At 54.7% G+C, this 15055-nt stretch overlaps 1 protein-coding gene across 2 annotated transcripts in view; it reads left to right on the top strand.

Annotated features, from left to right (window-relative positions):
* The window catches only part of PADI2 (peptidyl arginine deiminase 2), a 54584-nt gene that overhangs the window by 4289 nt on the left and 35240 nt on the right, over positions 1 to 15055 (top strand). For both annotated transcript variants that reach the window (XM_081088308.1, XM_081088307.1), the window contains exons 2-3: positions 7886 to 8069; positions 9268 to 9340. In XM_081088308.1, the coding sequence (XP_080944434.1) occupies positions 7886 to 8069; positions 9268 to 9340 (257 nt within the window). The remainder of the gene's footprint in view (positions 1 to 7885; positions 8070 to 9267; positions 9341 to 15055) is intronic.

Genomic DNA, 15055 nt, shown 5'->3' on the forward strand with positions numbered 1-15055 from the left:
CCCCTCACTCTCTGGCAGAAGATGGAAAGAGGGTGCCAGGGCAGAAGTTCCTAGACGTTGGCACAGTAAAACGCTGGGAAGCCAGGAAGAGTGCGATTTGTATCCCGTCCCCATCTCGCTCCCTCGACTCGCTCCCAGACTTCCTCCCTCTGGCTCTTGGTTGGTGAGTTTAGAAAGTATCCTTAGGACAAAGGCCAGGGAGGGTCTGCGATCCGGTCTGAAGCGATGGGGACTTGGGGTGCCATGGTCTCCCCTCCCCATAGAGTCCAGGCCCTGCCTCACTGATTTTTCTCCTGCCAACTCTCCAGCACAAACTCTGCTCCGGCCACATTGGCTTTGGGATGCTGTGAGCCCTGGAGTGCACCAAGCTCACCCCCACCGCAGGGCCTTGCAGGGGCTGTTCCCTCTGCCTGGAGCACCATCCTCCAGACCCTTACAAGCCTGACCTCCACCCACCACGTCTCAGCTCACTGTCACCTCCACCAGCATGTCATGCTGCCCTTCCCCGAGCCCCAGGCACTCTCTGCCTCACTACTGTGGTTTTTTCTCTGCAGATCTTCTTACTTACTGCACATTCCTAGCTAACATTTAGTTAACACCTCTTTTGAACCAGGCAGCCTTCTCAGCACCTTGCACATACATCTTATCCATATTTAATGATTTACATGCGTTCAAACTTCATAACAACTTAAGGAGTTAGTGCTGTTATTGCCCCCTCTTATAGTCAGGGAAACTGAGGTACGGAATGTTTGTCCGAGATGACACAACTGACAGTGGTGGCAGCGCAGAGCCCAGGCCCCTGACTGCACTGCCAGTGGCTGCCTTTGGGGACTCGTGCTTTAGGTGTGTCCCCGCTCCGTGCTCACTGCCTTGCTGGTTCCCATGCCCCTCCGCCCCTAAGTCAACGAAGGGCTTCTTAGTTGAGTGAATGAATGAATGAATGAATGAACGAATGAACAAACGAGCGAATGATGTGCAGCCTGTGATGTGTGTGGACTGGCTTGTCATTGGGCTGAGCTCTTCACCCCCACTGCAAGGGACAGACTCCTCTGGGTGGGCCCGTGGAAGGTCGGGGCATGTGGCCGACCTTGGCCAGAGCAGCACCTGCTCCTGAGAGAATGATGGGCAGGGGAATCAGGCCAAGTCAGGCGGCCCCATAAATCACAACAGCACCCAGAGCCCTCAACCCTGAACAGGAGGCCCTGCCAGGAGCTGCTCCAGGCTCAGGTTTCAAGCTCATTCCCAGAGAGCGGTGAGGTCCCCAGGAGGACCAGGCACTCTGTGGGTCGAGCCCACAGCCTCCTGCACAGCTGGGGTCCCCGAGAGCCTTCCTTCCTGCCCACGGGGCCTGGAGTCATGATGGGAGCACTGTAGCAGGGGCTCACCCCGGTGCCCACCCCCCAGCTGGACAGGCACACTTCGGCGGAGGCCGGTTTTCAGAGGCAGCTCTCTCCTGCCCAGCCATGCCAGACCCTCTGCCCAGGAATTTTGACTAGTTCAAGCCTCAGTCATTAACCCAAGAGCCCAGGGCGGAAGCCAGCCTTTGCTGTCCCCTTTCTGGGCCTCTGACCCCCACATGAGAATAAGTAGGGGGCTCTAGAGCAGTGGTTCTCAACCTGTGGGTCGCGACCCCTTTGGTGGTCGAACGACCCTTTCACAGGGGTCGCCTAAGACCATCCTGTATATCAGATATTTATATTACGATTCATAACAGTAGCAACATTACAGTTATGAAGTAGCAACGAAAATAATTTGATGGTTGGGTCACAACATGAGGAACTGTATTTAAAGGGCCAGAAGGTTGAGAACCACTGCTCTAGAGGCTCCGAAGAGCTTCTCATTTGACCCTCTCCTGAGCCAGGCTTGCCACTCACCCCGCCCCCCACCAGGTGTCCCTTCCTGGAGGACCTTTAGAGACCCTCTCTCAGGAAGGGAGTAGCCAGACCTAGAACTGACCTCACCTTCTGCCATTACTGGCCCTGAGACTTAGGTCAAGGGGTTGCCCTCTGTGGGCCTCAACATGCTCATCTGTAAAATGGGATGACATTAATACTGGCTTCATAGGGTTATCAAAAGGATGGACTGATATCATGTGGGCCCAGGGGCTGGAACAGTACCTGGAACCTAATAAATACTCATAAGTAGCTATCATGAGTTGGTATTGGGTTCATTATATATTATTAAATCAAAAAATAATGAGATATGGCCTCAAAGAGTTCTTAATGCTCATGAGAGAGAAATGCTGAGCATTTGTTAAGTGTTGTGTGAGGCACCAGCAAAGGGAGGGAAAGATGAGTCCTGACTGATGGATCAGGGAAGACTTCCTGGAAGAGGTGGCAACCAAGATGCAGAAGGGACAGGTGTTCAGTGTGATCAGGACATGCTATGCAGAAGCAGGGGTGCCCAGCAGGAAACGTGGGGCACATGGGGGCCGAAAGGGCAGAGTTCAAGTGTCCTGCAAGATAAAGCTAGAGAGTCAGGAAGCTCAGACCAGGGTTTTGAATGCCAGGCTCAGGCGATGGACTTTGTTCTGTAGGCAGTGGGGAGTCATCACGGTGTCTGGGGAGACAGTGACCATAGAGTACATTGTTTCTTCCCTAAGGAGAGGACCCGGGGCAGAGGAGGCACCAGTGCCTGGAGAGAGGCTGCTGAGGTTACCAAGCAGAGAGGGAGGCTGGCTGAAGGCAGACATCATGGTTGCCTCCAATTCCTGTCTAGAAGCAGCCACCCACCTCAAACCCAGCCACCACCTTGCCAGTACCGAGGCCTTGCCTCCCTCCCCAGCCCCTCACCTTGAGGGGGCTCACCTGGGGTTGCATGCCAGGCTGGCACCCACACCCCCTCAGACTCCTGCAGAGACCTGAGGACGGGACGCCGCGCTCAGGCTGCCAGGAGCTGGGGTCAGCTGAGCCCGGTTGGTGTTAATGAGGCTCAGGGCAGGTGGACGAGCTGAGAGCCAGACGCCAGCGAGGAGCAGGCATGCCGTGCCCAAGCCTGGGGCTGAGTGAGCTACCCCCGCCTGCAAGGCCACACCGGTGACCCTGACCACTGACTGGGTGAAGCCACCGAGACTGGGTAGCTCCCGGCAGCTGTGAAGCTAGGCAGATGTTAAGTCAGAAAGCCCAGAATTCCCTGGGGTGGGCCAGTGAACATCCCTCTTCTACGTCTGACACTGCTTTCCAGCCTTGCTCAGAGATCCTTTGACACCAACCAACCAGCCTTTTCTCTCCATTTCCATGGCCACCACCTGGTCCCAGACCACCACCATCGCTCACCTGGACAGCTGCAGTGGCCTTCTCGCTGTTTCCCTCATCCCGGTGTTGCTCTCCTGAAATCCATCCCCCACCCTGCACCCTGGGCCATCTGTCTACAGCGCAGAAACAATTGCCATCCCCCTGCTTTGAAGCGTTCATGCTCTCAGGAGAAAGGTCAGCTCCTCACCATGACCTGGCCCTCTCCTCCCACTCCTCCCCTCCCCCGGCTCACCAACTCCAAACTCACAGACCTCCTTCCAGCTTCTCCCACGCGCTGGGCAAACGTCCTTTTCAAACCCTCGCCCTGCTGTCCTGGCTGCTTCCTCTCCTCGCTCTGTCCCAGTCAGTGGTTCTCAAGCTGTGGCCCCCAGACCCGCAGCACCAGCCTCTCCTGGGAGCTTGTTAGCAACGCCTGTTCTCATTCACAGCGTACGTGTGTCTCAAATCATCACATCGGACACTTCACATACATACAATTCTGTTTGTCCAGTGTTCCTCAGTGAAATTGGGGGAGGGGAGGAAATGCAGTTCCTCAGGCCCCAGCCCAACCTAGTGAATCCGAAGCTCTGGGACTGGCCACCAACCTGTATCTTAACAGGTCCTCCGGGGCATGCTGACTCATGCTCAGATTAAGAAACACTGGGCTATTAATTCTTGTCATTCCTTCAGAGGGGAAAGTGTAGATCTCAGCTCAAATGCCACTTCCTCCAGGAACCCTTCCTTGACTCCCTGGTCAGGGCCTCAGGCACACCATGCGTCTCCTTTATGGCAATGACCACAGCTGTAAACACACAATCAATTGTGTAATTCATTGAAAGTCTTTCTCTTCCACTAGAATATAGGCTCCACGCGTCTAGGAGATGTTTTTTGTCAATCTGCTCCCAGCACCTAGAACTGTACCTGGCACATAGTAAGTGCTCAATAAACACATGTGGCGTGAATGACTAACAGCATAAGCAAGCCCTCCTCCTCCAGCCCTTCCTGCAGCAAATATTTCTATGTACTGCATGCCTGCACTAGGGCAGATGCTGAAACAAAAGGAAAGACAGCCCCAAAGAGCTAACAGCCACAGGGAAAAATAAACATGTGTCTTCAAGTAGGGAGGGACTGTTGCCAGGCAGAGAATTCAGGGAGAAGTATTGCAGGGAGAAGGAACAGCGTATGCAAAAAGCGCGGTGAGATGGAGCAGTGCAGGCAGTGGAGAGGTTGGAAGGAGTTGCAGAAAATGAGTCTGGAGAGTCAAGCTGAGACGTAGTGGTGAAATGCCGCTGAGTGAATTCCAGGCTAAAGAGTTTGGGTTTTATTGTACGGGTCGGCACTGGGGCGCCTCTGCATAATTTCAAGCAGGCGAGGGACCTGGTATCTTTTTTTTTTTTTTTTTTTTTGAGTCACTCCAGTTGCAGAGTTTGGGAAGCCAAGAAGGGTGGCTTCATTCATTCATTTATTCCCAAAGTCTATAGTGGGTATGGCCACGTGCTGGGCACTGGGATACAGTGGTGGGCAGAGTAGAGGAGGTCCCAGGACGTGGCAGCCGGTCCTTCTGTCCACACTATCCTTATCTTTGCTGCTATCCCATAAGCAGGAGATCACAGCCACCTCCAACGCCCCCACTCTCTTGCCCTGGATACTGTCCTGGGCGCCTCCCTGCAGCCCCCAGGGACAGCAGAGGCGCCCACTGCCCCTGGCTCTTGGGTTTTTGGGGGGGGATTCTGAGAGGTTCTTCTGGGAAGGGAGGCAGCCAACAGGATCCGCCTGAGACAATGGGTGCCTTTGTTGCTTCTGCCAGGGCTGCTCCAAGAATAGCTGTTTGCTCAGCTCGGAGCAGGGCTGGTGCTGGGTAGTAGGAGGGTGTGGGGCCCTGGAGCTTTAGTGTGGGCCAGGCGTTAACCCCCTGAGCCTCTGGGCCTCCCCCAGCGTCTCCCTGGCCGGGAGGAAGGAAAGAAGGCAGCAGGAAGCATCGCTTACAGCACTAACTGTTGCCAGTCTGGGTCCGAAACCAACATCCTGCCCTGCGAGTTTATAAAGCGTTTTTTTTTTTCAAAATAGAATTGTATGCAGAAACCCAACATATAAAGCCAGGTGGAATAACAGTGGCTCTAGCTGAAGTGGGGAACCCAGCAGAGAGAACCCCAGCTTTTCAGAACCTCGGACCTTAGCCCTGGACCTGGTCCCATTCACTCAGTTCGCACTTGATGAACCAGAGAGAGGAGAAGCATCTTGCTCCAGGCCACCCAGGAAGTTGGTGGTCACAGCAGGGCCTTGCACTCGAGGAATATTTCCCAGGACTGAGCCCACGATTGCCCAAGCTCTTGTGATTTTTAGCAAAACCATGTTGCACCTATAGTGCTATTAACAGTTTTCTTTAAATTGACTCACAGTTTTCTTCTAACTTTGTTTTAAATGGAGATCTTATGTCATTGCCATACGTAGCAAGCCTTTATCAACTGCCTTAAAAAGATAACACATTTAATAGATACATGCATCTTTTAAAATGCTCATCCGCGTGCCGCCTAAAAGCATCTTACACGTGTACCCACACCTCCCTTTGGGAAATGCTGCCTGGTGCTTCTGAAAGGCTCACCTCCGTCCTGCTCAGCCCCACACTCACATCACAGCCCCTTAGCAAGCCAGTAGCAAATTGGGCTCCAACCCACATCTTCTGTGCATGTGTCCCCAATCCAGGGTTTTTGCTTAGTCTCTCTGCTTCTCCTGATGACAGATGACAGCATGGCCATGGTCCAGCCTCAGCTCAGCCCAGTGTTCGTACGATAGGCTGGGAATTTAGAGGGTAAATGGACAAGAATGTGAGTGGCCTTGGCGGTTCTTATGGCGCTCCTTTCCCAGCGATGAGTATGAGCTGCCGGATCCTTGCCCACTTCTCTCCTGCCAGGAGCCCCTGTCGTGGGGCCCAGGTCACAGAGGCCCTGCATGGTGGCTTCTGCAGATCCACGCTCACCACAGTGGCCACCCAGGGCTCTACCCACCAGACGGCACTGCCGAACATCTAGACCAGGGGTTCCCAAACTCTAGCCTCTGGGCCAGCAGCACCAGCAGTTCCTGAAAACACGGTGGAAGTGCACATTCTCAGGCCTCACCCCAGACCTACTGAATCCGAGACTCAGAGGAGGGGCCCAGCAGTCAGTGTCTTGGCAAGCCCTCCAGGTGCGGCTGCTGCTGAACTTCGAGAGCCATTGGTCTAAATCTCTCATTCAACCCTGGCCACTGTTCACACCTTCAGCGGCCCCAGCCACACCTCAGCCCTGCCAGCCAGACTCTCCAGGGATGGGATCCATAGGTCTGTAGCCTTAAAATAAACCCTGAGAATTTCAACAGCACCCCTGATGATTCTAATGCCCAGCCCATAGTGGAGAACTATTCTGGTACCAGGAGCACCAGGCCCTCAAAATAGCAGATACGCCCTTCAGGCAGACACGTGTTCATATGTCTTAGTTCCAAATCCCATGAGAATTCCACCTAAATCCCTCTGAGCCCTCTTTGACCTTTGGGAACCTTCAGACCATAAACTGGATTTAGCAAAACCATCAGCCTTAGGTACCTTTCTCGCCTAGCCTCTTTGTCCTTCCTGTTACCTCCCCTTAAGCTAGTGTCTTAGGCAGCTTGCGCTGCTGTAACAAAATACCATGGCTGGGTGGCCTAAAAGCAGAAATTCATATTCTCACAGTTCTGGGGCTGGAAGTCTGAGATCAGGGTGCCAGCACGCTCAGGTTCTGGTGAGGACTCTCTTCCTGGCTTGCAGCCAGCCGCCTTCTCACTGTGTGCTAACATGGCCCTTCTCATGCGCGTGGAGAAATCTCTCCCTCCTCCTCTTAAAAGGCAACCAATTCTATAAGAAGACCCTCACTCTCATGACTTCATTTAACCTTAAGTATGTTCTAAACGTCCTATCTTCAAATACAGTCGCATTGGGAGTTAGGGCTTCGATATGTGAATTGGGGGGGGTGGGGGGGCACAAACATTCAGTCCATGGCAACTGGACCTAACCTGTTTGTTTCCTGCCCTGAAATCTTGATGGCTTTTCAAGAAATTCCAAGTATTTTCCTCTCAATAGAAAACCACTCTGGAACCCCAAGGAATGACTCAGAGGAGGGGACTCCGAGCTGTGGAAGCTGCGGCAGGAAGGAGGGGTCTCTGTGGCAAAGCCAGCTCACTCCTGCCCCTGCAGGGCCCGCATTCCCGGCTCCATCCCTGTGCAAACCCAGCACGTGGATGACCGCCTCCTGGCCTTCATCTGAGTTCTCCTGGCCTCCAGCTCACATACCGGATGGGAGGGTGGGAGGCAGGGTCTAGGCTCAATGCTGCCTTGGAGGCGAATTCATTCCTCGCCTGCCCATCAGAAGCATCAGGAAGCTTGCTGAGAATTCAGATTCCCAGCCCACCCCCCCACCCCCGCCCTCAAACATTCTGACTCAGTAGGTACAAGATTGGCCCGGGAATCTGTACTTTAACAAGTGCCTTCTTCACCACAGGTGTTTGCAATATAGCTGGGTCCTTTGGAGTCCCCCAGGCCAGACAACCTCGAAGGTCCCTGCAGCCTCCAGGAGTCTCCTCCTGAGCCTCCGGTCCCACCTGCCCCCGGGACCCACCTAACCTGCTTTCCTCTGTCCCTGCAGCGCAGCCCCAGCGGGGGCCCAGACCTTCAGCCTGAAGCGCTCGGAGCACGTGCGGGTGGAGGTGGTGTGTGACGGGCAGGCCGAGGAGGTGGCCACCAACGGCAAGCAGCGCTGGCCTCTCTCGCCCAGCACCACGCTTCGGCTCAGCATGAGCCAGGCCAGCACCGAGGCCAGCAGCGACAAGGTACCCCTGCTGGGGAAGTCCACCCGCCCCCCGGGTCGGGGGAGCCAGGGGCCGCGCTGGAATCTAGACAGGCTAGACCTGTGGTCGGCAAACCGCGGCTCGCAAGCCACATGCGGCTCTTTGGCCCCTTCAGTGTGGCTCGTCCACAAAATACCACATGCGGGCGCACACGTACAGTGCGATTGAAACTTCGTGGCCCATGCACAGAAGTCAGTATTTGGTGGAAGAGCCACACTCAAGGGGCCAAAGAGCCGCATGTGCCTCGCGAGCCACGGTTTGCTGAGCCGCAGTTTGCCGACCACTGGGCTAGACCAGAGCTGTCCCATAGAAAGAGATGCAAGCCACACGTGTCATTTTCCGTTTCCTAGGAGCCACATGAAAGGAGAAAAAGAAACAGGCGGACTTAATTTTAATAATATATTTTACTTAACTACACATACCAAAATATTATCGTTTCGGCATGGTATCAGCATAGAAAACGTTGATGAGGTAGCTTACACTCTACTTTTATCCCAAGTCTAGATCGGGTGTGCGTTTCACACATACAGCACATCTCCATCCGATTTGCCACGTTTAGAATGCTCATAGCCACCTGCGGCCAGTGGCTGCTGCAGGAGACAGCTCCGTGTTGACCAGGGGATGACAGCTTCGTGGAAGGTTAAAATTGCGGGCTGCTGAGTGATGGAATATTAGAATCATTGGGAGTGACAGCCACAGATGTCCTTGTTTTGGTCATGTATAAAATGGGCTGCTGGGTGCCCAGGCCACCAAGTGATTTGCCCAGGTGGTAAAGCCAAGACCAGACTCTGCTCACTGGGTTCTCTAGTTCTGAACTTCATGTGCCCCATGGCAGGGATGGGGCTGGGCCGTATCCAAGGGAAACCACCTCAGCCCTGCCCCTGGTTGCAGATGTGGGGACCCCGCAGGCAGCAGGATATACCAGGGGGCACAGGTGGGCAGTCAGCACCCTGGATGCACTCTGAGAGGATGGGAAGCCCCTATCTAGTTTGATAATCTGGGGGAAGCAGCCCACCAACCCAGGAGTGCTTCCTGGAGGAGGGGGTTCAGATGTTTGGGAAAAGCTGGCTTGACAGGCTGTGAGCTGAAAGGCAGGGAGGGTGGTCACTGTAGAGTTTCCTGCCTGAGATAAGTGATCTCTGTTCTTCTCTCCCTCCCACTGCACGCCCTCCCTACCAAGGTCACTGTCAGCTACTATGAGCAGGAGGGAAACAGCCCCATCGACCAGGCTGGGCTCTTCCTTACAGCTATCGGTGAGTGGACAAGGCTCTGGCCTGGGAGCCTCATCCCAGGGCCTGGCATGCCGCCCTTCTCAGCGGCACGTGGGCTGCTGTCAATGCTGCAGACCTGGCACTCGGAGCTTCCTCTGAATAATGCAGGACCGAGGAGCAGTGCCCAGGCCCTTCTCTACTAGGGTGGGGGTGTCCTGCCAGCAACTCACCCCAAAGTCAGGGTCCCCGTCCCAGGCTCTCTGGCTCACGGGGGAGGAGAAGCCTGTTCCTCCCCCCGCCCCCTCCCCTGCAGCCTAGAGAAGAGCTTGCCTCTCATAGTGAGGGCGATGGCCTGCCCACAGTCTGTGCTCTCCTTGACAATCTAGCTATTCCTTTACCCTCCCTGGACCCAGAGATGCAGCCTGGGTCCTTAACTCGCCTTGTTCAAGCCCTTCATGTCACTCATGAGGGCAGTGAGGCCCAGAGAGGTTAGGGGACTCACTCATAGTCACACAGCAACTCGGTGGCAGGTTGAGTTCAGAACTCAGGATGATTCCCTCCCAGGTTTTCCCACTGCACAGCAGCCCCCTGTCCTGGGTGGGCCCAGCCTGGCTCAGCAAGGCCCAGAGGTGTGGTCTTCTGAACCTGCCGTCCTCCAACGCTTCTGCAGTTGGGATGTTAATTATATGTATTTTTAAATCATGCACTGTGATTATATTTCAGAGGATGATTTGCCCATCCAGCCTTGGTCTAACATTGACAGGTGCTACATGGGGTGGGCGGGGGGTCGGGAGGGAATGCCGGCTGTTGGGTGTTGACTTCGTGCTGAGTGCTTTAAGAGAGATACTGGGGTCTTCCGTTTAGTGGACACCTACGCTGTGTTCAGGACCGTGCTGGGGGCTTTGAGGAGGAGGAGGAGGAGAGACACCTGACATTTATTAAGCACCTACAGTGTGCCAGGCTCTAATACTGGATGCCTTACTGTCATGATCTTAGTGGTCTTACCACTGTTCCAAGGATAGACACTGCTGTTGTCCCCATTTCACAGATGAGAAAACCAAGGCTCTTGACAAGTGAAATAAACAAAAACTTGCCTGAGGCCACAGACCTGGGAAGTGGTTTGTGAAAACCAAGTCTTTTCCCTTATCTGGTATTCTCCAGGGGTCTTGGAACTCACCTCCCCGCCCCACACACACCTCCCCCACCAAAAAAAAAATCCAGCTATGTAGTTCCCAGCCTGGAACTACACCCCCTCCTTCTCCAGCCTGTGCATTTAGCTGCCAAAATAGGCTCGATGGCAGTGTCTTCTGCTTCTCAGCTTATTCTCAAAGGGGTTGGGTGCCGGTCACCCTGTCCCTCCTACGCTGAGGGGGTGCCCAGCCTGGGGTGGGGTCCTCAGGAAAACCTCAGGGTCCTAGAGAGATGGAAACTAGAGCTTACCAAGCTGCAGCTGAGGGCGGGCACGGGGGTGGACCTCGCATGCACGCATGGCCCCCAGGTTGTCTCGGATGACCGCCCCAAGGAAACCGAATCCCACAGAGATGGACACCTGAGGACGTAGGCAGGAGGGGCAGCGGCCGGAGGCCTGTGAAGTGAGGTGATCCCAGAGGCTGGCTGCAGCATTAGCAAGACTTCACCGAAGCAAGGCAGACTCGGGATAGATGGCAGGACTTCCCCTCGCCCCAAAAGACGGCAAAGCTTGTGCTGGCGCCCCAGAAGATACCAAACGCGCCCAGGGTGGACGGCCAGGCTCGTCCTTCTGACATTCTGAGGTTGTGGTTTCACTGGGCAATTATTTTTGTTGTTGTTAATCCTCACCCAAGGATATTTTTCCATTGATTTCTAGAGTGGAAGGGAGGGGGAGAGACAGAGAGAGAAACATTGATGTGAGAGAGACACATCGATTGGTTGCCTCCCACACGCGCCCTGACCAGGGCCAGGATTGGAGCCTGCAATGGAGGTACGTGCCCTTGACCAGAATCGAACCCGGAACCCTTTAGTCCGCAGGCCGGTGCTCTATCCACTGAGCCAACCCATCCAGGGCACTGAGCAATTACTTATTTAACTGCCACAAGGTCCAGATATTTAGGTTCCACAGGCCAGTAAAATGCCCACCACCACCCCCACACACCAAAAATAAATAAGACTGGCATCTTTGATGCTTGGCCCCAAAAAAAAGACATTAATAATTTGTCATCAATGATCACCATCATTTCAACAGATGAACACCTAAAACGTAGGCAGGCATGATGTCAGCACAAAAGAGTCACCAGCATCGCAGCAATAAAGCTTTATGGAAAACGCACCCCACTGAACCGTTTCCTGTTCCGCCAGGGACCGTGGCGAGAATTTGGTCTCTCTGCCTTTCCAGGTCTTGTCTTCTCTCGAGCATCTACCCAGGGGTGCTTGAGCCCCACATCCTGAGTAATCACTCGGGGGCAGCACCTCAGAGGCAGGAACAACCCCAAGTGGTGGGGTTGTCTCCCAGGGGCATATCCGAGTCTGTCTCACCCCAGTTCTGTCCTGAGCAGAAAGAATTCTGGACCAGAGTAGACAGAACTAAGTGTAAGTACTGGCTCGGTCCCCTCCCGTCCATGGTGACCGTCACACCTTGGGCCTCAGTTTCCTCATCTGCAAAATGGGCTCGCAGTGCAGTCTCGCACATTGCTCGCAAGGATTCGGTGGGATGAGTGTGCAAAGAGCCTGGCGTGGAGTAGGTGCTCAGGCGATGCTCTCTTTCCTTTCCCCCTTCCTCTTGGAGTGGCTACACCTTCTCTCTGCCTGGGGGAAGCTGAAGAACCTTACTGCCCTCAGTCTCCCTCTTGAAATTTGGGAGCAAACCCACAGTGCCCTTGGCCAGATGAGGTTCTAGGTCTTGGTCTCAGGCCTGCCAAGGACTTGCTGTGTGACCTTGACAAGTTGCCCACCTCCTCCAGGCCTCACATTTTTTAGGCTATAACATGAGGGGGTTGAGCCCTGGCCAGTGTGGCTCAGTTGGTTGGAGCATTGTCCTGTCCACCAAAAGGTTAAAGGCTTGATTCCTGGTCAGGGCACATACCTAAGTTGTGGGTTTGATCCCTTGTCCTCTGAGAGGCAACCAATTGATGTTTCTCTCTAACATTGATATTTCTCTCTCTCTCAAATCAATGAACATATCTTTGGTCACAGTTTTTTTAAAAAGAGGGGTCTGAGTTCATTGATCCCTGAGGACCTTCCAGACTCCAGCTAGGACTGATTTGCAAAACTCTCCTCTTGAGGGAGAAGGTGGGGGTGGGAGGAGAGAGGTGAGAGTCTCAACCTCCTTGCTGTTGTTCTGGCAACGGGAGCCGTACACCAACCAGAGCCTTGACAACTTTTAGCATCCACCTGAGGACCTCATTGCTCACACCCCCTTCCCAGCGCCTAGGATGGCTGTGGGGGACGAGACCTCCTTCCCCACCACCCCCCAGGCTGCCCGTGAGGGCAAGAAAGCCAGGCGCCCTGCCGCTGCCCATGGGGCTGGCCGCCCACCAAAATGCCTGTGGCTCTGTGTCAGAGCTAAGGCTTCAGTGTCTAGATTCTCACTCAGGCAGACTGCCTAAAAGCCAATTTGGCATTTTCCGTTCATCTGCCCCACACCCCAGGCGCCACCTGACACCTTGGGGCTATTCCCAGGAGCCGAGGTAGGACTCGGAGCCTCTGGGGAATGTCTAGAGCCCCGAGACCCTCAGACACATGTCCTCGCCCTCCTTCCTCCCCAGGGAGGCATGGCCATCCCAGACGGGCAGAGGTCACGACCCCACGAGGATCGTCCCCTTGGAATCTCGTTAAATTGGACACTGGGAGAAAGGTTGACGGGGAGAAGTCCTCCAGGGATGGCTTGTAGCTTGGAGGGGATCCCGAGGGAGGGGGAGGGGCGAGAAGGCCATTGCAGCTGAATTTGGAGACGGCTCCTGGGTCATAAGACAGAAAATGCGCAGTGGGCGGTTGGAAGGTGGGTGACATAGAAGCCCAATTACGTAATGGGTTGCATAACGGGAAGCCAGTGAAACCTCCCCGAGTTTCATAAGTCAAGAAAGAGCAGTGAGCGTCGTACTTAGTGTGTGGAGGCTGCTTCAGGCAGGTGCGGGGACGGGCCTGCCGGGGGACGGCTGTGTGTCTTTAGAACAGCGGTTCTCAACCTGTGGGTCGCGACCCCTTTGGGGGTCGAACGACCCTTTCACAGGGGTCGCCTAAGACCATCGGAAAACACATATATAATTGCATATTGTTTTTGTGATGAATCACTATGCTTTAATTATGTTCAATGTGTAACAATGAAAATACATCCTGCATATCAGATACTTACATGACGATTCATAACAGTAGCAAAATTATGAAGTAGCAACGCAAATAATTTTATGGTTGGGGGTCACCACAACATGAGGACCTGTATTAAAGGGTCGCGGCATTAGGAAGGTTGAGAACCGCTGCTTTAGAAGCTATTCGGGACTATTCGGTGTCTTGTGCGTGATGTGCACAGAGTCATAAAATTTTTCAACGTAAGAAATCCTCACGAAGTAAAGCACAATGAAGTGCTTTATCCTGGATCTCAGGGACACACCCAGGAGCCGCCTCCTCCGGGGATGACCTTCAGGGGAGCAGGTCAGGTGTGGGAAGGTGGCCTTGACCTTGGGAAGCAGCCCAGGGCGGAGGGCAGCCTGGATCCGTGGAGGGAACAGCCCAGGGCTGGGGTCTGCATCCAGAGGCCTGAGCTGGACGCCTGGCTCTGCACTCTCTGGGGACTTCCTGTCACTTCCCCGCTGCTGCCTCGGTTTCCTCATCTGTGTGGGCGGGCTCGAAGGGAGAGCCTGCATGGGAAGTGCCTGCCGCTGCCAGAGGGAACTGTACACCTGAGAGATTATTATCTTCAAAAGCAAAGAGAGCGACTCCTTCGGGAGGCGGGTCTGCGGCCGGTTCCAAGGGAGGAGTATCCGTGGGGTGCGTCCAGCTGGAAAGTTCCTGAAGGTCCGGAGCCAAAATCAATAGAGTTCCTCCACCTGAGCCTGCAGCCTCTCGATCAGCAGCGGGTGGTTCTGGCTTCCCCGCTTTCTCCCTAAAGTCCTTAGCCTGCCCCAGCCTCCCAGATTTCTGGCAGGGGACGCCTCTGAGTCTGGGTTTGCTCACCTCTAAAATGGGAACAACACTGTGCATCCCATAGGACGGGGACTCCTTGAGAGCAGGCCCTGTGCCCCAATGGCCCACCCCTAGGGCTCGGGACCCAGATGCTCACCAGTGACCTACTGAGGGAATGGGGCCAGGAGGGAATATAACTGCCTTACAGTATCTAAGGAACAGGAGGGCTGCCGACTGGGGGCACTGGAGTGCCCCTCCCCAAGGACCAGGTGCCGTTAAAGCCGCCCCTCCCGCGGCCTCCTCTCCCCCCAGAAAAGCCCTGTTCGAGGGTAGGAGGGAATCGAACTGTGAGCAAAGGGAAGACGTGAACATAATCCCCAGACTCGGGGTGAGCCACCGGAGGAGGGCTGACATCAGTCCCTTCCTGAGCCAGGACCCTCCGCCCCACCCAGTCCAGGGAGAGAGCATGCCTGCCAAGGGGACTCACCAGGAATCCATTCATTCCCACCCAACTCCCATCGCAGTCCAAGTCATGCCCAGCGTGAGGCTGAGCCCTCTGGGCAGTTCCCGGGCCTGGATCCGGCTCATCTCGTTCTGTGTGATGCTCCCATCACCTTCCCAACAATTCCCCTGCCCCGCCCTGCTAGTCTATAATGCATTTTG

Source organism: Myotis nattereri (genome assembly GCF_964212035.1).
Source record: "Myotis nattereri genome assembly, chromosome: 3".
Classification (NCBI taxonomy): domain Eukaryota; kingdom Metazoa; phylum Chordata; class Mammalia; order Chiroptera; family Vespertilionidae; genus Myotis; species Myotis nattereri.